Source organism: Heteronotia binoei, chromosome 17, assembly GCF_032191835.1.
Source record: "Heteronotia binoei isolate CCM8104 ecotype False Entrance Well chromosome 17, APGP_CSIRO_Hbin_v1, whole genome shotgun sequence".
Classification (NCBI taxonomy): domain Eukaryota; kingdom Metazoa; phylum Chordata; class Lepidosauria; order Squamata; family Gekkonidae; genus Heteronotia; species Heteronotia binoei.
This window is the reverse complement of record NC_083239.1, coordinates 12,648,213-12,670,395: the sequence shown is the minus strand read 5'-3', so window position 1 is coordinate 12,670,395 and position 22,183 is coordinate 12,648,213. Positions and strand designations below refer to the sequence as shown.

Genomic DNA, 22,183 nt, shown 5'->3' with positions numbered 1-22,183 from the left:
GATCTTCCTGTTTGGCCTCCTGTTGAACCTGACAAAATTATTGAATTAATTGATGGTTTAAAAGTTGGCAAAGCACCAGGTCCTGACGGTCTCCCTGCTGAGTTTTTTTAAAAAATTGACCATTACGGAACTGTCCCAGATTCCTGGCTTAACTCCATAATTGTTCCCAATCTATAAAAAAGGTAATTTAAATCTTCCCAAGAATTTTCACCCCATTAGTTTATTATCCATTATGGGCAAACTATATGCAAAACATTTAGAACATCGGCTGACAGATTGGATACATTCGGAAAACATTATTGGCCTAGACCAAATAGGTTTTTCCTCCCCCCACCAAAATCTACTATTGACCATTGTGTCACATTGGCTTTTCTGGCTGACAAATACATGAATACAAGAAAGGGGAAGCTTTATGTAGTTTTTGTAGATTTGAAGAGTGCATTCAACTCTGTGAACAGAAACAAACAATGGAATAAACTAAAGGATCTTAATACAGATCCCCATCTGTTAAATCTATTAAAGAATTTACATACAAATACAACTTGCCAGGTATAGGACACCTAACTGAAAACTGAAAAAAATACCAGTTTAAAGGAGTTAAAGGAGTTAAACAAGGGTGTGTGTTAGCCCTGCATCTTTTTAATCTTTTCTTAAATGATACGGCACAATATCTTAGTTCCATAAATGGGCACCCACCTAAGTTAAATGATCTCTCAGCCCCAATATTATTGTATGCTGATGATACATCTATATATTCCTGCACAAGAGTCGGCCTGGAGCGATACCTGAAAGCTTTTAACAACTACTGCCAGCTTAACTCACTTGCTATAAACTATTCCAAATCTAAGGTTATGGTCTTTTCTAAAAGTTGGCGACCACAAAAATGGTATATAGGCAAGCAGGAAATTGAGCCATCCAAATGCTTTCAATATTTGGGCATAACCTTTAATTACAATCTCAAATGGGCAGTTCACCGTGACAGAATAATAAATATAGCTAGTTGTTCTTCATCTCAAATTAAACAGTTTTATTATAAAAAAGGTAACCAATGTTTGCCTGCTGCAATCAGAGCTCTTAATGCTAAAACACTATCACAAATTTTGTATGGTATCCCTCTGTGGATTAATGCTCTAAACCAAAAAATAGAAAATATCCAGGCTACATTTCTGCGACAACTTTTAGGAATCCCCAACTGTGTTCCTTATTTTGTAATCTGTTCAGAAACAGGCCAGTCTCTGAGCTTGGACTCTAACTTTTAAATATTGGTTACGGATATTTTATAGGGCTGAACCAGCTAGCTTGCTCAACTACCTAAAAAGAGACCCTTATAATGCTGCTTGGCAAGATGGAATCATGTCGAAGCTCAGACTCATGGGAATTGCAATTGACGATCTATTTTTATTTGATGAATCTTATAATTTTAATTTATCAAACAGAGAATCTTAGATTTAGAATATCATAAACTGTGTCCTGTCCAGTTTTATACTTGTTCTCCTGCCTCACTTGGACTTGATCAGATGGCCAGATATTTATCTGAACTAGATAATCTGCAACATTAGAGAGCTTTTATGCTGGCTAGGATGAAAGTATTTCCCTCCAATGTTCTATATGGGAGATTTCTTCAAGTCCCCTTTAGCGAGAGACATTGTCTATGCAGGTCAAACTCGCCAGATTCCATCCAGCATATTTTATTGAACTGTCAACTGTATACTAATCTCCAGAAGGTTCTGTTAGTCTTTCCTTACCGTCCTACATTCAAGAAAATATGATTGATTGCTGTTTCCTATTAAATGACAACATAATCGATATCACAAAAGCTGTTGCCAAATTCTTGGCTGAAATTGTTAAAAATTATTCTAAGCAGGTTTTATTGAACATATGAACATATGAAGCTGCCTTATACTGAATCAGACCCTCAGTCCATCAAAGTCAGTATTGTCTACTCAGACTGGCAGCGGCTCTCCAGGGTCTCAAGCTGAGGTTTATCACGCCTAGTTGCTTGGACCTTTTTTTAGTGGAGATGCCAGGGATTGAACCTGGGACCTTCTGCTTCCCAAGCAGATGCTCTGTCACTGAGCCACCGTCCCTCCCCAATATTGTGATCTTAATCTTAGTTTAGCCTTTTATGCTTTGAACAGACATATCTGATTGTTGTTTGGTTGGCAAGTCTCTGTATATCTCTTTTTGTTATGCCAATAAAGGTGTGATTGGATTGCATATAAAAGAATTAGGCTGTACTAAAATTGGCATTGTTTGGGACATTTTTAGAAATAGACAGGGGTTGTAGTTGCTGTACACATTTTTCATTGACTTTATAATTTTTTGATTTCTGTAATTCAGTTTTTGAATTTCTTATGTCTTATACTGCTTTTATTACACCATAGCCTTGTAAGCTGATCTTATTACAATATTTATTAGCTCATATTGTTCCCATCACATTGCAAAATGTTGAAATCTGACTTGGGCCTCAACAAGAAAGGCAGACTATAAAAAATTCAGCAAAGTCTATTCTGACACTACAGCTAGGGACTCACTACCTGGGCTATGAAAGGTATTACAAGAATAAACTCCAACCCCTGGGAACAAAAGCTTAGCAGACAACCTGGCCATCACACCAATACTGATTTGTAGCACTTTCACTCTCATGTTTTGTTTTTTAAAGGCAAGCAAAACACCTTCCAAACTTACACATCTTTATATTCCTTGAGGACCCGATTGCTATAAAACATGGCTGCGTCCGTCATCTCCTTTACATAAGGGCCTGGTTTGGGGGCCTATAAGAAGAGAATGCAATATCGGAACATGAATTCTGATGTTGTTTAGAACACAGAACATTCTCCCTTCCACATACCCCCTGAGTCTTAACTCTAGCCTATGTGAATGAGTGGAGAGCAAACCTGTCCTGTTTTGTACCAACAGTTTTGGCTATCTCATCCCACAAATAATCCTGGGAATTGTAGTTTGTAGGTTTCTTGCAGGAGATCCTCTCATATAACTACAGTTCCCAGGGGGGAAATAAGCTGAACTGATTTAAGTCCACAGAACAAATAACACCTGTTAAAAGGGTAGTTCTACCAGTCCTCAATCCTAGCAGAGTGTGGGAAAGTATGCAACCCATAGGGCCATACAGTATTCACCTCCCAGTGGGTGCACGTAGGCCGAAAGTGGTCCATTTTTAAAAATAATATAATTGTTGTTGAATTAAATTCCAAGAGAGATACAAATTAATCTGAGATACAATAATGCAAATGCTTAACCAGTATGTTACTAATCTATTTATATGTAAAGAAAAATTATAAGTAATCTGGGCTGAGCTATAACTTCAAATTAGATAGAAACTATATAGTTAACTCTGGGGAAGGCAATGGCAAACCACCCATAAAAAGTCTGCCGTGAAAATGTCATGTGACGTCACCCCAGAGTCGGAAACGACTGGTGCTTGCACAGGGACTACCTTTACCTTTATAAAGTTAACTAAGCGAAACAATTTCCTTTTCTTTTTTTAGATCAGAAAACATTAAACTTAAGAAGCCATGAATTACAAAAAATAAAATCAATATATAGCATTAATGGCTTCAGATACAGAAAAAAATTCTTTCTTGGAGGCTGAATAATATAGTACAGGAAACCAAATGGCCACAAAAGATGAATTATAAGGATTTGATTCGTGTTGAGTTAGGGAGTCTGTACTTTTGTCTAATGTACAAAAGTCCTGTACCTTCATGAACCAAGGCATGATGGTTAATGTTTTCAAAGACTTCCCTGTATTTTGCTATGTACAGCTCTGGCTGCTGCAGTTAATTTTTCTATCAAATCCAAAGTATGTGGATTTAAATTTACAATCTAGCCAGAGGTTCATAACCAACAGTTCCCTAGTGAATGGTATTCTATATCGAGTGAATTCAAATTCTATTTGTCACAAGTTTCCAAAATGAATGCATCTTGATACAGTCCCTCCAACTGTATTGCAAGCCTTTCTAACGTAACGTAGATAGTTCTTTATGCATGATATGAATTTCTTGTGGTGTAGAAAGCGGTCCATTTTAAAACTATGCACCCAGTGGGAGGTAAGTACTGTATGGAGTTAGATACTGAACACCCTCCACCCTCTACTAGTATGCTCTGGTGTTTCCTTGTGCAAATGCTAGAGCCTCTCCAGGGAGACCAACTCACCATTCAAGAATCCATCTCTGAATAAGGGGGATCTTGGATGGAAGGGACCAGCTCTCAAATCCTTACTTACCATGGCAACCCAGCCTAATGCAGGGATGCTCTCACAAACTGCTGAGAGGTGATTGAACAGTTTGCTGCCGCGGTTCTTCTCCCGGAAGCTCTGGACCACCTGGATCTGATCGGAGATTGGCTTCAGCAGGGATGAGAAATTATTCTGCAATGGAACATTATTTCAAAAATTAAGCCTAACCACAAAGACAATTATGATTATTCTTTCCCTGTGTTTCTTCCCTCCTCTCCCTCACAATTTAGATAGCTGATACTATTGGTGTACAGTTTCTTATGCCATGCAGGACCACACCTGTGATTTAAAACCAGAGGTGGAACATCAGTCACAGCAATCAGATTCAGAGAACTTCTAGTGCTGTTGCAGCGTGGGGGGCACTAGCTAGAGCATCACAACAGGTTCCCATAGAGCAGGGGTGGCCAAACTTGCTTAACGTAAGTGTCAAATCGACTAATAACGACTTAAGACTGGGGGATCATGGCCTAAGCAATAGGCCCTGTTAAAATCTTAATGGATCCACTGCTACTAATGTTCTACCTTGGTTGCTCCCCTTCCCCCCTTTTCTTATTTTGATTGGTAACTGGGGTGAAGGAACTAGCCGGTGCCTTCTCAGGGCCTGAGGTGGGAGGAAGCCTTGCATAACCATTCAAGAAGAAGAAGAAGAAGATATTGGATTTATATCCCGCCCTCCACTCTGAAGAGTCTCAGAGCGGCTTACAATCTCCTTTACCTTCCTCCCCCACAACAGACACCCTGTGAGGTGGGTGAGGCTGGAGAGGGCTCTCACAGCAGCTGCCCTTTCAAGGACAACCTCTGCCAGAGCTATGGCTGACCCAAGGCCATGCTAGCAGGTGCAAGTGGAGGAGTGGGGAATCAAACCCGGTTTTCCCAGATAAGAGTCCGCACACTTAACCACTACACCAAACTGGCTCAAGAGCATTTGCTAGCTATCGTCTGAGGAAGTATCTAGTAGTTGTGTGTGAATGTTTCCTCCTGTAAACGTCCCCCCCGTAGGAATGTTTTGAAGTGTACCTTAAAACCCATGTATCAATGTATTGGTTTCATTCTGAGCAAGCTAGAGGCTTGTGCCAGAGTACCGGTTATCAATAAATGGGAACTTAGTATCAACTTTGACTCATTCTTGAATCCATCGACTTGACAGTAAGAGCCATATAGAATAAATGTCAGATAAGGGAGGGAGGGAGGAAGAAAGATAGATAAATGCAGGAGGGAGGGGGTCTTGGCTCGCAAAAGTGATTTAAAGAGAGAAATGCCTTCTCCAAGCTGGCCGACGGGGGTAGTGGGGGCTTTGAGAGCCTCACAATGTGTGTGAAAGAGCCACACATGGCTCCTGAGCTGCACTTTGGCCACCCCTGCCATAGAGGCAGCTCCCCACTGCATCTGGGCCTGAGTCACTGCTCTGCTATGGCCCTCCTCCCACAAGGCTCTACTAAGAGCAAGTAATTCTGTCCCATCTCTGCTCCAGGTGGGATTAAAACCAGCCCTCAGGAAAGGCTACCTGTTGCATTGCTGCATGAGTCAGTGTTCTGGGTGTTTGTTCTGACTGGAAATCATGCCAAGAATGGTGACTCACAAAGACATACAAGAGCAGCATGGGAGGGGAGAACACTCCTCTAAGGGAAAGTGAAATTTTCTTTCTCTAAAAGAAAATTCACCACACAGTCTGAGGAAAGTATCCTTCCAGTTTTTGTTCATAAAATCATACTTCAGCTAAAAGATAGCTGGGAAACAGAAAGGACGGAGGTGGTATTTCTGCAGTGGTTAGAGTGTCAGACTAGGATCTAGGAGACCCAAATTTGAATAGCTCCTCTACCATGTAACCTTGGGCTACCTCATGCAATTGTTAGGATAAAATGGAGAAAGGGAAAATACTAAAAGTCACTGGGAAGAAAGGTGGGGCATAAATGAACAGAATAAAAAGTAAATATTTGCACAGCTAAGCTGATATAAACAGTGTGAGCTGGAATCCTGTTACCCAGTCAGAAACTCAGCTGCTCCTCCCCTCCCCAAACCAAAAATCACCTTTCTGGGCTAAGAGAAGTGCTGGATGAGTCCTATGGACTAACGACCCAATGAGCATCATACCTAGTACACCACTATCTAGTAAATTTTGCTTGGCACAGGCTTAAAATCCAGGTTTTGGAATTCCGGAGAATGATAATTGGCTTGGAGTGGATGGTGGTATTTTGACACTGAAGGAATTCTTGGGAGGAGAAAGAACGGCGCCCTCTCTCACTTTGCAGTTACTCTTGAACACCACAGGTTTCTCCACACTTACCGCTGCTGGTTGCTGGCACTGAGATGCTGTTACCAAGAGTGCTCGCTCTGTCATCAACCCCGAGTAGACCATCTCAGCCTTCAAGAGAAAGAAAAGTGTACATGGCAGATACAGGGAACAGTTTTACATTTAAAAAAACAACAGTAAATGGGCGATTGGGATATACACACCTATGCATGACCAGTGACAGTCCACAGATGTAACCCAAAACTAAATAATCAAAACAAAGCCTGCAGACACTATGAATGAAGACCACAGGGCAACAAATGGACACACCATGGCCACTGATGCCATTTTCATACTCTGAAAAACCCAATGTCTGTCTTCAGCATCAATCTGCTAATCTCCAATCTAGCATTTCAAGCACACACTCTTCAATAAAGATGCCTGAGGCTTACATGTTTCTGGACATCACCACCAATTTCTTTGCTTATCTTCATGTATTCAGCTACTGGACCAGCCAATAAAGAGTCGAAAGCTTGCACATACTCAGCTACTCCTGTAGATGGAAACAAAGCAAGGGTAGGAGGAGAACTGGAGAGGCGGCAGCAGCTGAACTTGCCCTGAAGCCTCTGCAAATCATATTCACAGTAAGCATCCCACCACAGTCATTTGCAGGAAGCATTAGATTTATCAGAATCATCTGAGAACTGAGACTGTTGCCGCTTGAGAACTGTTGCTTTTTAAAAAAGCAAGCAGCTGCGTTCACAAGGAAGGGGGGAGACACCAGCCGTTGGCAGCTGCATGCCGACAGCCAATGTGCTAAGCATACCGTCATTCCTCTGGAATACAGACAAGATTGGTGAGCCAGGGCATCTCTTACCATTCTGAGAGCCTTCTCCGTAGCTACCGTGTGCACCAGGGCCGTGGGATACCATCTCCAAGCGTCCCACAGCCTTCTCCAACCGTTCCACCAGGCTCTGCAGGTCTGTCATCTCTCACCACCTGCTGAGGCAAACCACATATTAAGGAGCGGGATGGAAGCTGAGGCAGCCAGTTATGTACACAGATTTAATATAACAGCCTCCTTATACCAATTAGATGCCAAATGTTAAACTTAAGCCTAGAAAAGATGACCGTCTTTCCCCTGGCTCCACTGTGCCAGAGACTAAGGCTCCCAGCCAGAAGCCCAACAATTTCTCTGAAATGCAAGCTAAAATAGTCCTGGGATTTTGCTTTCGGCAGGTCACACTGCAAAGCACCGGCAACACCAAAATCAATGCCCTGTCCCTGACAGTTCTGATTTTTTTTTTAAATGTCCTCTGCACTCCCTGGGAAACTAAATAGATGCTAATTTCAGTAATTACCACTTCCCAACACTCTCCTAAAGGAGCATGTTCATCTGCATATGCACATGCATAAACAACTGAGTTTAGTCTTTGGGGATTTAAAGCCCCACAGCTGCACTTCAGCTACCAACTCACCTTGTTTGTTCACAGGTGCTAGTGTGACACATGCATTTGTACGAGAGTGCCACACAAGCACAGAGTTCCACTGCCATGAGGCCAACGGATGCGCAGCCAAGAGATCCTCACAGCCTATTCCTGAAGTGCACTCCCCCAAAACGATTTCCCTCCTGCCTTTCCTTGTCAGAGTTTACCATTATGAAGGGTTAAATCTACTTCAACACTAACAGCCTCGAACTCTTCTTTAGCATTCGTTGTGGCAGAGCATTACAGCTACATCCAAGTTAACAGGAAGAAAAACAGTCGAGGGGGAGACGGGAATACCTGCAGAAGAATGCAGGAAGCCAAATCCTACAGCAAGTTCCCAATAAATAAATAAATAAATAAATTGGTAAGCCACGGTTAAGAGACCAAGTATTGTATCAGCACGTAGTACAAGAGATCACAAAAGCTCCTTTGGTCTTGTGGTATGGAAATACAGAAGTGTTGATTTGGGCTGCTGATAGGACTCATAGTGGGGACCAGTCCTTAGAAACCCTTCCCCAGCTGTTTGTATCTCATGGTCTCCCATTCCCATTTCCAGAAACCTGGCAAATGATCCTTAATATTTGTACATGAATTATGGGCAGTTCCCCAGCTAGCCATCTGGGACTCCGGGCAAGAAGCAACAAACTTCCCCCCAACACCTCCTGCAGCCGCTTTTAGGTATAATGGAATGCCAGACAACATTCCTCTCTCCTCAACTGCTTCCTTTCCACCAACAACAAAAGCAACTTTTTTTTTTAAATTAAATTTCCTGTCCAAGACTGCAAAACCACCACTTCTTTCTGGAGGTCTGTATGGGGAAAGGGGCCTATGTGTGACACGTGAAATGCACCAAATGCTGAGGAGACACTGGAGGCCATAGCAGGCTCCCTTCTGTTCCAACCAGGAACAAGCAACCATTGTACTTACCTGAGGCTAAGAAAGCAACTGCAAAGCCCACTTAAGCGACACAAGCCTAGAGATGGCAAGAGTTAAATTAGCACACCAGGGCCAGACATGTGCCAAGGCAAGCAGCTGCCCAAGATAAGGGAACAATCGTGCCCCTGTTCATGCCTTTCCCTGCAGGATCTTGTTTTCCAAGGGATGCTGAAGAAAAGGATTGAGGCATGTTGAGTTTTCTTAGCTGCCTCCCTCAGAGGCAGCTAACAAAGCCTGCCATTAGCCTTCTAAACTGGAGACCATTTAGAAGTTCGCCCACAAGCAAACGAAAGTGAGGGGAAGGCAGGGAGGGGCTGGCCAGCCGCTTTCTTTCCAATTGCAGCAGTCATCTGGAGGATGAATCAGAGTGCCAGGCCAAGAACAAAATTCCCTTATATCGCCTAGGAGCTCAAAACGGAGCCAGCCAACATTTTAACCTCCAGTCACTGGCAGCAACACTGGGCCTAAAGAGGAAAAGGGTTTACCAGATTAGGCTCCTTCACTCTTTGAATTCCTGGCTGCAGACAATGAACTGCCTACAAATTTTGTAGCATCCATGCAGCATGTGCAAGGGTTTCACTGGCAGATTGGAAGGAACTCAGCTGTCAGCCCAACATCTGAGCTGTGCTTCTGTTTGCTCTTCCTGTCTCCAGGTATAAACTTGAGGCATGGCCAAAGGGCTCAAGCCAAAGGACCCCTGGCTTTTAGCTCTGGCGTGAGCTCTGTGGCCTTGGGACAGCCTGGCCGATTGGATTGAGACGGGCCCATGAGAGACACCTAGCTATTTTTTTGCTTCATTTAAAATTGTACTTTCAAACTATTTTTTGATCTGGGCTCTTTTGGGGGGAGGAATTATTAAAATCTGCTATGGGTCCCTTCAGGGAAAAAAGCAAGGATAACTATTTTAAGCCTAACACTGAGCACCCGTAGTTCAGACAGATCCACACACGCACTTGCAAAGGTATTAAAGTTGCTTGCTCTGAGATATACTGCCCAGGGACGTGCTGTATGGGGGAACCACAGGGACCATGTTGTGACTCAACCCGTCAATGGAAACAAATCATGCCACTCCACCAGTTAACAGAGTGCTGGAGCAGCACAGGACTGAAGTCTAGGGAAGTGTTTCCTCAGCCTTGGTGAGCAAGTATCAAGGGTCCCTTGATAGATGGATAACAGCCGATTGCAAGCCAAAAATCAGACACACAATTTGTTACCACAACAATTATCAAAATGCAAAGGTCCGGCAAGTTATGCGGTTTGTGCCGTAACACGTTTCTGTCTGCAAGTTCTATTGAATGAAATATTCCTCTGCAGGCAAGATTGCAGCATTTGCAGATGCAGATTTGCAGCATTTGCAGATGCAAGATTGTTCCACTGCATAACACTGTTACTGGGTGTTCTGATGATCCTTAAATTAGACAGCTGGCCTGGGAAGGGCTGTCTGATGCAATGTTCTGCTCCCACTCACCACATATACTGGCCACAGAGAAGAGGAAGAGAACAGCTTCCTTCCTGGAACAGACAACTCTTCTCAGCTTCCCTTTTATAGCATCTACTACTGAGAGTTACTGCTATGGTAATTCAGATTAAGTTCCTATGCCTTCCCCTCAACCTTAAAAATGTTAACTTATTTTTTACACCGGTCTCTTACATGGGGCTTTCAATGGCCTCTCAGGCACACAACGGCTGCATCAGAGAATTTACAGCATCTCAAGCCAATAAACTTTAACTTGTATGGAACCTGCCTGATTGTTCACACAACAGAGGGAAGGTGATTTGTTTTGGATGAAAAACCAAGTGCAAAAGTGCTTCCACAGCAGTCACAAATTCCCTGGGATCCAAGCTGCCAAGAAGAGGAATCTCACTTGAAAGTAAGAAGTCTAAGCAATTATCAGTGTTCCCATCTGCACTTACTTAGTAGAGACTAAGAACCCAGAGACCAGTTAATATTCCCAGAAACAACCCTTCAGATCTTTCTTCCCAACACAGCAGAGAAGAAATGATCCTCTGCAGTGCTTTGCTTTTTAAGAAGGCTGCTATAGCAGCACTTTCCCCCTATCAGTCCAGAAACTTGGCTGCAAACCACTCTGATGGAGCTGCACTAAACCCAGCATTATCCTTCAGTTGAACATATATGAACTTATGAAGCTGCCTTATACTGAATCAGACCCTCGGTCCATCAAAGTCAGTATTGTCTTCTCAGACTGGCAGCGGCTCTCCAGGGTCTCAAGCTGAGGTTTTTCATGCCTATTTGCCTGGACCCTTTTTTTGGAGATCCCAGGGATTGAACCTGGGACCTTCTGCTTCCCAAGCAGATGCTCTACCACTGAGCCACCATCCCTCCTACATATGAAGCTGCCTTATACTGAACCAGACCCTTGGTCCATCAAAGTCAGTATTGTCTACTCAGACTGGCAGCTGCTCTCCAGGGTCTTAAGCTGAGGTTTTTCACACCTATTTGCCTGGACCCTTTTTTGGAGATCCCAGGGATTGAACCTGGGACCTTCTGCTTCCCAAGCAGATGCTCTACCACTGAGCCACCATCCCTCCTACATATGAAGCTGCCTTATACTGAATCAGACCCTTGGTCCATCAAAGTCAGTATTGTCTACTCAGACTGGCAGCTGCTCTCCAGGGTCTCAAGCTGAGGTTTTTCACACCTATTTGCCTGGACCCTTTTTTGGAGATGTCAGGGATTGAACTTGGGACCTTCTGCTTCCCAAGCAGATGCTCTACCACTGAGCCACCGTCCCTCCCACCGTCTGGAAGAGAACCCAGGTTCGCTACATCTGTTTAAAATAATTACATCTTGAATACTTCTTTAAAACACATCTGAGACAGGTCACAACCAAATTAAGAAATCCCATTGTAAAAATAAAATATGCAGTTAACGTACTAAAACCACAGTTTCCTGTGACAGAAACAGAGCGATCCTTATCAACGGAGGCCCAGGTCACAAATGCTGCTTGACTGGTGTTTCTTCAACTGCACCAAATGCTGCAACTGGCCCCCTTCCTGTCTTGCTCTGACCTAGTAATCCATGCAACAGTCACCTCCAGGCTAGACTCGTGCTACCCTTGAGAATGACCCAGAAACTACAACTGGTCCGGAACGCAGCAGTTCAGGTCCTTACTGGAATCCCACTGACAGCACATATTCAACCAGTGCTTCGCCAGCTGCACAGGCTCCAGCTTCAATACCGCATCAGATCCAAGGTTCTGGTATTAACCTTCAAGGCCCTAAACAGTCTGGGACCAATGTATCTATAGGACTGCCTCTCCTGGTATACCCCAGAAGAGCATTATGCTCTGAGGAGAAGAATCTTCTGGTGATCCCTGGCCTGAAAGATATCTGGCTGTCCTCAACCAGAACCAGGGCCTTTTCAACCCTGGCACCAGTCTGGTGGAACTCTCTGCCAAATGACATCCCTGCCCTGCAGGATTTAATGCAATTCCACAGGGCTTATAAGAGAGAGATGTTCCCCCAGGCCTATGCTGAGGACAGCAACTGTTTCCATCGAGCTCGGCTTCCTCCTCTCTCCTCCTCCCCCATGGGGTAAGGACAAAACTGGCCCTTTAAGTACCATCTATATTAGTCACAGTATTGTTTTTATTCTGATCTGTAAATGTTTTTGTAATCATGCTGTTCAATGCCCAGAGCCCTGTGTGGGGGAAGGCGGTCTATACATCAAATAAATAAAGAGCTAAACACACACGTACATATAGCAACAGCAGCTAACAAAATGGGAAGAAGTGAAAATCAATATCCAAAATACCTGGAGAAAGCACAGGCTTGGCACCTAGAACTTCGTGAATGTTAAGCTGGGCAATAATAGCAAAGCAAGGTTGGGCTTACAGATGTCTACATCTGGTGATGGCGTAACCAACACCACTAGCAACTTCTTTAAAAGAAAGGCAGCTGAAATTTCACAATAGCACAACTTTGCAAAATATAGCCACAAAGTTATTAGCCCACAAGCTTTTGTATCATCTGAACAAAAGAATGCATTCCAATTTACAAGATATTTTCTACCCAAAGGCAGTTCTAACCCACCATGGCCACTACATAGCTCCTGGCAATCCTTGTTATTTGAATTCTCAAATCCCATCCCCTTTCCTGTTGCAAATGCACAGATCTAAAAGCCTCCACCCATCTAACACTGAGGTAGGGATGGCAGTCTATCAAATGTGGCCAACCTGTCTCTTCCCTGATTTATGTTACAGAAATTGACAGTTGAGAAGATGTCAAGCTGGCTTCCTTGCAGTCAGCCCAGATGCATTCACTGGGATATAGAGTTGAGGACTACCTCCAGAACTCTCAACCTCCAGACCTTGTCCTACTGACTGACATACTTAAAGGGAAACATTTGGTAGGGGGTCTGTTTTGTGTTGTGTGTGTCAATCATGCTGGCGAAAGTTGAAGGCAGTAGGAAAACAGGAATAACCAACATGAGATGGATTGACTCAATAAAACAGGCCTCCATTTGCAAGACCTGAATTAGGCCATCGATGACAGGATGTTCTGGAGGTCATTAATTTATAGGGTCACTGTAAGTCAAAAGCCAAATGACAGCACCTAATGCACACAGGTGTGTGCATGTAACAGGCAATAAGTTCTGGACAAGGAGAATATTTGCATTTGAACACTGAGCAATGGAAAAGGACTGCTACAGAACACACACAAACAGGAAAAAGGTGGTGAGGGATAGGTGGGGTTGAGACAGTAATTATATCTAATTTTGAACATGGCAAAAATGTGGATGGTTAAAGGCTATATTCGGAGATAGGAAACTGTTCTACAGAGGGGGGGGTGGAGACTCAGGTTTGCAGAAAAACCCTAAACAATACAAAGAATGGAGTTAACTGTTTTTTTAAAAAAACCAAAACAGAGAAGCACTGTCTGCATTTAGTGCACAGTGCTTACTAGGGTGGGCAGTTGCGAAGAGATGGACAAGGCAATGGGGAAGGAAGTGGCAAGCTGGTAAAAGGCAGTGAGACAGAAGGAGCAGGCAGTGGCAGGGAGAGTGAAGGAGGTGGTTCCAGGCAGGTGAGTGAGCTGCGTCAGCAGTAGTTGAGGTGGCTACAGAGAAGCTAGCACAAGCGAACAAGAAAGGCAGCAGTGGTAGAGTGAACAGGGGAGACAAGCAGAAGGAGGTGGTGAGGGAACACGGGGGGGGGGGGGGCAGAAAGCTATAGGAGGAGGTAAGGATCACAGCGGGAGTTCCCCTTCACCACAAGTTCCCTCATGCATCCACACTTTGTCAATTCTATTGCATTCATCGGCCTGAAATGTCCATGATAAGGCAGACTGTTGTGGCTATAAAGATGAAAACTGGCTAAGATTTGAATTAGGGGCAAATGCAGCTGCACACACTTGTCATGAATTCTTCTCTGCACTGGCAGGACCTGGCAAGCCTGTATGATTTTCACAGGTTTCTGAGACTGTTTCCGGCTAAGGGACCGCAGACCAAGGTGCCATTCTCAACCACTGAGCCCCCTGCATTCCACATGGGCCTGATCAGATTAAAGATCAGATACAGGGATTACTTGCAGCCTGAAACTGCAGACACAGAACAGCTTCTAGATGTATAGGTATTTAACAAGCTGCTGCAGGCCTGGCTCCTAGTGGAATGCAGGGCTTCCCAAAAAGATCTTAGTGGAATGCAGATCTTAGCCAAAAAGAACATGGCTCCTGAGCGTCAAGAAGATGGCCTCTCTCTCTAGAATGTCAGATTTCCTTGGAGTCTGACAAGAAAACCCCAACTCTCTCTGAAGGAAATCTTGCAAACACAGAACTCAGACGAAACACCCCATAAGCCTTCTTGCTACCAGGGTTAATCCATATGAAAAGCAGCCCCTGTGCTTAAACTCACTGGCCTTGCAAGCTCTAGCTAAACAGCGCTAAGCATTGTACGTTCCTCTAACCCTGCTTAAAATCCTGCTGGTACACTGAAACCATGCTGAAACAAGTCCTCACTCATGGAGAGGCCATGATAAAATGATGGCCATGAGGATGCTGTCACGTATATTCTGGCCCTCAGTTCTCATCATTCCATTCCCTTAGATCTTCTTCATTTGCAGGTCCAGGGAGCCTTCTTTCCTTGACTGCTAATGGCTTGGTCTTGTTGCTTGTACTATCCACCACTCTGCCACTGATTTTGCTGTTAGATGTAGTAATGGGGGAAGGGTGCACAAGGAGAACATTAAAACCCACCCTGCCGGTCCCTGTTACCTCTCCTCTTGTTCTGCCTCTGTTCTTCCTCTCCCCAACTCAAGATGGGTTGGTTTGCTTGGGCAAGCACAGGAATTGCTTCATATGTCTTTTCAGTTTCAGCTTTCATATCATCCCTGGTTTGCAGAAAAACATGCCTTAGTCCTACCTTGCAGATTTTTGGGGCTGCATGGAAGAACCATCCACCCTATTAGATAAGTGTATATGTCCCTGCTGGAACAATACAACCACACTTCTCTGCCACCCACGAGGTCTTAATGTGGTGATGTACTTTGTCCTGCCACACTATTTTCATTTGGCATGCAGTCTACATTTGCTTCAGTTTTATGCCTATGGAGCAGCAAAGATCATAGAACTTCCCAGATGCATTTGATCTAGAAAGAAACCAAAGGTACATTTTGCTGCAAAATCTGTAATGGACAGCAAGAGCGACAGAGGAGAAATAACAGGATTGTAATGAAAAACTATTGTGCAGAGGGAAGCAACAACTTTTCAGCTACCTCTGAATGCTATTATTTGATCACTTCTTTGGCATGAAAGTGTGGAAGCCAGATGCTTACTGAAGCCACTGCTGAGAGCTCTGATGAGCTACTCAGGAAGTTCTTATCTTGTTAAGTCTACACCTGCAGCTTGCTTGCCAGTAGGCCAATAATCGGGCTCTAAGGAAAGGCACCATTCTAAAGAAAAGACTTCTAGTTGGGAATATACACGATGAACAAACAAAATCTGCACATCGTTTGAAGCCAATGAAAAAGAAGAGTATACAAAAGTATTACTGATGCACAATATGCCACCCACTTGCAGCAAGTCTGTTATGAGGCCAGTGTTAGCCATATATCCCAAGCTACCATCTGGAGTCATCATACTGTCCGCAAAGCTTACTTCAGCCAAATAAAAGTGGGACAGCAAATGCTTTGTGACTCCATGCACAGCAGGGCCAGTGTGCCCATTAGGTGGGGCAACATCAGTTGAGTCTTTAAATCGCACTGGAAGGGCAACGGCTGCTCCTGCTGCTCTTCCCCTGCAATGTGAATTGCTAGCGGGGGCGGCCTTCAAGCTGAGTTGCTTGAAGGCCACCCCACCAGCAATTCAAATCATACTGGAAGAGCGGCAGCACCAGCCACTGCTCTTCCCACATGATTTAAAGACGCCTACAAATTTTAAATGGAGGGGGAGGCAGGCACCCGTCCCCCAGGCAATTTAAAGGCCCCACTGATCAGCGAGACCTTTCCTGGGTGCAGGAAGGGCAGTGGCTACTCCTAGGTGCCCTTATGAGTGTTTTAAATCACCTGGGAGGGGCAGCCCCCTACTCTCTCAGCCAAGGGTGCCAGCAAGCCTGGCACCTGCCCTGTGCACAGGAAGAAGTCTTGGTGCAGAAAACTGGAAGGACTACTCCAGGTATCCCCAATCTTCTAAAAGTTTGAGGGTTCCTTTAGAATTCTGACACAAAGCAGCTGCCACAGAAGGCAGAGCCAACTACAAAATGTCAGAGAGTTATCCATATCTGGTAATAAGTCTTCAATATTTCAGGCAGAAGCTCTGCATAACAGGAAACATTTTAAAATGAACACATTGCTTTCTTTTCTTTCTTTTTTGCATTACCTTCAGTCATGCAGGGAATATCCCTGTACTGTGGTGGTAGCTGTTACCAAAGCAATTAAAAAAAAAAAAAAAGGATGATCAATCAGATGCCCAGTGGCCAATCAGAAGCCCTGTTGGGCAAGACTTTCTAAAAACTTGATAGGTGCCAAGAAAGATGTCAGCAGCTGCCATGGTGCCCATGGGCACCACACTGGAGATCTCTGAGCTACTATTTCCATGCCTGCAAAAAGCCTACACTATATTAGGCACCTTGAACAGCCTTGCAAGCACATTAAAGGTAAAGGTAGTCCCCTGTGCAAGCACCAGTCATTTCCAACTCTGGGGTGACGTTGCTTTCACAACGTTTTCATGGCAGACTTTTTACAGAGTGGTTTGCCATTGCCTTCCCCAGTCATCTACACTTTCCCCCCAGCAAGCTGGGTACTCATTTTACCAACCTTGGAAGGATGGAAGGCTGAGTCAACCTGAGTCGGCTACCTGAACTCAGGTCGTGAGCAGAGAGTTCAGACTGCAGTACTGCAGCTTTGCCACACTGCACCACAGGTAATCTGCAAGTAATTGCTTGGTTACCTCAAGACAATTCTTGTTTGCCATGTATGATTACGCACATACACAAACTTGATTCCTGAGCCAGGAAAGGAAAGGTCCCCTGTGCAAGCACCAGTCGTTTCTGACTCTGGGGTGACGTCGCATCACAACATTTTCATGGCAGATTTTTTACAGGGTGATTTGCCATTGCCTTCCCCAGTCATCTGCACTTTCAACCCACCAAGCTGGGTACTCATTTTACCGACCTCGGAAGGATGGAAGGCTGAGTCAACCTCGAGCTGGCTACCTGAAAACACAGCTTCCACTGGGGATCGAACTCAGGTCTTGAGCAGAGCTTAGGACTGCAGTACTGCAGCTTTAACACTCTGCGCCATGGGGCTCGCAAGTCAGGAGCCTGATGCTAAAGTGGCCACACTTAGCATAGTGTCCTGGGCACTACCTGCCATGAACTTATCCTGACTTAAATGAGGCATGCACCTCTCATCTATACAGAACTGTCAGTATACAAGGTGCTTCAGTGACAACAAGAATCAACAACTGTCCCCACTCCATAAAGCTTTCATCTAAAATTCTGCCATTTAAAAAGGAGACAGGAGAGGCAGAGTAACAAGAGAATGGTATGAAAATGTGCAGTTTTGCAGAACTTGACTATGTTTCAGTTGAGGACAAGGACCAATGGGGCTAAGCCAAGGGAAAAGGCAAGGGATGTGAAGGTGGTACCATGAAGCTTTGTGGGGAAAGGTTCCTGGCATAAGAAGCAGCAATAGAAGATGAGTTAGCATTAAAAAAAGAATGGCACAAACTGATCTGAGTCTAAATAATTACACAAAAGAAGCTCTACTTGGGGGGGGGGGAGGCAGACAATATTGGATCAACAGTGCTTAGCATACGGTGCATCCTGATGTTTCTCCAAGGAGTTCAACCGCATACTGAGAGCACTCTCATTTTACCTTAACCACCATGCAAAACACATTAGGCTAAAAGGTAAGAAGGACCATACAAGGTCACCTGACAAGCTTTATTTGTATACAACTATTTCACATGCTCAGCATACAGACTCCCAAAATTAGATGCATTTAAAATGACGTTCTTAAACACACAGGTAAAAGGCAAGGCAAAGCAGTCAGCTAAGCCATCTGTAGGTTTTACTTAAAAAGAAAGCATTAACCAGCCCCCTTCTGTTTAGGAAAGACCTGGCCAGGCACGCCTCCCTGGGAAGGGAGAGAGAAAATGCTACTACAGAGAATGTCCAGGACTACCCTGCCAGCCTCTTCTCATACTCTGGCAGACAAGGAAACACATAAACAAGCTTTGTTCTCACATGGCTCAGCAAGTATTTGAACTCAGGTTTCCCTTTCCACACCCAACAATCTTGCAAGAGATACTATACGGGAGAGAATGCAGACACAAAGCACCATCCTGACACAGCACTTTAAAGAGAGCACAATGATAGTTTGCTTCCAACCATTAATCCAGGAAGTTGTCAGAAAGACCCAAACCTCTATTTCCTGCCTTAATGCAGCACATCTGTAAGTAAAGCTCTCCATATTAAATCGAGTTGAGACTGGGAAGTGCACCTGGGAACAGTTACTGTTTCTCATTTAGCTAAGTAACTGGCTTTCACTCAGTCAGCTCTGTTATGCAGGGAGGGAGGCAGAAATAAACTCTACCCTCACCAACTTTTGAAAGTATGGACATCACACAATGTCCTAATCCAACAGTTTCTGTCTAAATTGAACCATGCTGCATTTTGAAAAAGAAGCATTTGCAGTATCAAAATGCTACAGAGAGCAACTGACAGTTTCTTAGATAACCAAGCACCTGAACTATAAGACACAAACTTATAGAATAATGCTGTTGAAGCAGGGATTCAAGGGCTTCCAACGTGGGGGTCCTGTCCTACAGGGGAAAGTCAATGCCACCTTTGTAAATATAACATACATTCCTTGCTGGATCAAACCAAGCTCCAGGTAACTCAGAATTCTGCTCCCAACAAAAGCTTTCTACGTACCTTGATGAAGTTCAAGCAAAGCACAAAGGAGACAACCCTCACTGGGCTGCTGCAAATATTTTGATACTCAGATACACTGCCTCTGAACATGGAAGTTCCATTTAATCATGTTAAGTGGCTGTTGACAGACCTATCCTCTAGGGATTTGTCTTATCTTCTTAAAAGTTAAAGCAATTGGTTGTATCCTTATCCTGGTGAATCCCTTAAGTTATTTATGCACCATGTAAAATAATACTACTTTATCTCTGTGCACAACCCACAACTAATCTTCACCAGGTGATTCCCAAGTTCTAGAAGAACATGAGAAATGGTGAAGCATCTCTACGGACAACTAACTGCACATGCTTCTCTCTCTATTATTCAGCTGCACTTGGCACACAGCAGTCATTGCTTCCAAAGGATTCTGTCTTTGCTGCCCGCCAAGAGGAGAACTGCAAGACCACAGAGCCATGTTATCTAGCAGCTGCCCCAGCTCACTTATCTGTGTTAATTCCAAAGCCCTTGACAGTCACACACAGCAAACAATGGCAAAATTCAGGAAGAATGGTGGGGAGATCTTCCATAAGGAGCTGTCTCCAACACTCAGCTTCCTAATACACAGTCTCTCACACAGCTACTTGCGAAACATTTGCCCATCACCAACCAGCATCACCAAGGTAAGGTACTGCTGTCAATCTCAAAAACTCCTGGTATACCAACGTGAACCCAACTCCAAGCTCCCACTGCCCTGTTCAGACTGCACATCACTAGTATGAACAAAAATTATTTGGCCTTTTCCCAACAGAAATGAAAATATATATATATATAATCTTTCTATTCTATTCCAGGCACCACCATCATCTCCCCACTCCTTCCCTTCTGCAATTTTCACATCAAACTACCTCTTTCACCCACAACTGTCTCTTTAATTCATAGTTTAACAAGATATGTCATATAACTGTGATGTTAACTAGCTCCTCAGATAGCTTTGTGCCCACTATTTTTTTTTTCTTATCAGATACCAGTTGGCTAAGTTGCACATTGCGTACTCAAACAATGTTTCTCCTTTCTGGAGAATCTTCATCTCCCACAGAGCATTCATACACCTTTTCACCCCATCTTGTACATATTCTAGCTTTTCCTATACACTATACTGTGTTCTAATTAGATTCTCTCTCCATCATAGTGCTTTGCATGCAAGAACAGATATTCTTCCTTCTCCACCCACACTAAAGTCAATACCCCACTCATTCACCCCAACAAAAAGCACTCAGCATTTAAATATCACTATTCCTAGACTCCTTTCCTCCTCCCCCAGTAAATAAATAAAATGGCTGAGATCAAAAAAAGGAGATGCCTCAGTATTTTAATAAACCGGGGGAGGGGAGGGGGGGTTTGGTTGGTTAAGGTTTCATTTTGAGTCCTGCTAAAACGTTCGGGTAACACTGACAATTTTAAACTGGGCTAAAGCACTGGTAGGTTTGCAACAACTCAAAACTCTTCATGAAGATGAACATATGAACATATGAAGCTGCCTTATACTGAATCAGACCCTCGGTCCATCAAAGTCAGTATTGTCTTCTCAGACTGGAAGCGGCTCTCCAGGGTCTCAAGCTGAGGTTTTTTCACACCTATTTGCCTGGACCCTGTTTTGGAGATGCCAGGGATTGAACCTGGGACCTTCTGCTTCCCAAGCAGATGCTCTACCACTGAGCCACCGTCCCTCCCCAAGATGACTTCTGTACAACTGAAAAGCTAGCCTTCGGCCCCGCCCGACGCAGCAATAATAATGTAATGATCTTATTCTAACAACCAAAGAAGGCTGCCGAGACATGCATCACGAACGAGAATGTCAAGCACATGACAGATTGGAATTGCCTCTCCCCCCCCCCCCCCCCAGCCCTCCCGTATGGAGCAGGAACAAACTTGTGCAAAGGAAACCCCTGTGCAAACGACCCCATCCTTTGCAAGAGCGAGGAAACGGGGGAAAAAAAACCACAGTGACATTACAGTGGCACTCACTAGAGAAAGTTAAGCGTGCGCGGTCTGCTGCAGCCAGAGTCCACTGGCACCTTCCAGGCTAACAAAATAAACAGAAGTTCAGCAGGAGCTCCAAGAAGTCCAAGCTGCCTTCCTCAGAAATAAGCATCCCAAAGGGCTTGCAACTTGGGAAGGGCCTCCCTCCCCTTGACAAAATGCACCCCCACCCAGCAACTGCAACGATTATGGCTACTTTTGACAGACAGGCGACTCTCCCCCCCCCACCCCCGAAGGTGCCGCCTGCTGTTTTTCTCGCCTTCAGCTGGGACATGCGTCATCTCCAACCCCCCAATATCCAGTCAGCCTCCCCTCCAACTCTGACCCCCGGCCTAGCTCGCCCCTCTTAGGCCAGTCCAGACTGCGTGAGGCAGAGGGCCGCCACTCCCGCCACCCTGGCATCTCACGGCGCGCCTCTCCCACCCTTGCCACAGCCGGGGCTCGCTCACCTCAGTCTAGCTCGCCTCTTCCCGGCTGCTCCACTTCCGCCTGGAGACGCCCAACTGCCCTCCCCGCTCCACTTCCGGCCTGCCCGGAAATACGCGTGCTCGTGAGGGCTTCGGTGGAAGGCGGGGGGGGGGGGGACGCGCGCGAGGAGGAGGCCACGCCTCTCTCAGTGGGGGGGGGCGAGCAGAGGAGAAGGAGGCGTGGCTTTCGCAGGTGGAGGCTGCCCGAAAGGGCGGGGCTTAAGAGTGGTGAAGAACAGCCGGGTAAGGAAAGAGTGATTTATTCGACAGGCCGAAATCTAACTGGTGCAGCTTTTCTGCCTGGTACGGGAAGCGGTGCACCTACTGAATTTCTGCCTGGTACGGAGAGACAAACATAGGAAGGAATGCAGGGCAAATAAAAGGTTGGCAGTTTCTGGC

At 44.8% G+C, this 22,183-nt stretch overlaps 1 protein-coding gene across 2 annotated transcripts in view; it reads right to left on the bottom strand.

The window, feature by feature from the left end:
- Positions 1-21,886, bottom strand: part of CAP1 (cyclase associated actin cytoskeleton regulatory protein 1) — a 34,436-nt gene extending 12,550 nt beyond the window's left edge. Inside the window, exons 1-6 of one of the 2 annotated variants that reach the window (XM_060258651.1) lie at positions 21,767-21,886; positions 7,363-7,484; positions 6,938-7,038; positions 6,540-6,617; positions 4,244-4,387; positions 2,689-2,774 (exon numbers count right to left, since the gene is read on the bottom strand). In XM_060258651.1, coding sequence (XP_060114634.1) covers positions 2,689-2,774; positions 4,244-4,387; positions 6,540-6,617; positions 6,938-7,038; positions 7,363-7,474 — 521 coding nt within the window. In that variant the 5' untranslated portion in view covers positions 7,475-7,484; positions 21,767-21,886. Of the gene's footprint in view, positions 1-2,688; positions 2,775-4,243; positions 4,388-6,539; positions 6,618-6,937; positions 7,039-7,362; positions 7,488-21,766 lie in introns of both variants that reach the window. The other variant, XM_060258652.1, reaches the window with a different exon arrangement.
- Positions 21,887-22,183: the final 297 nt, after the last annotated feature.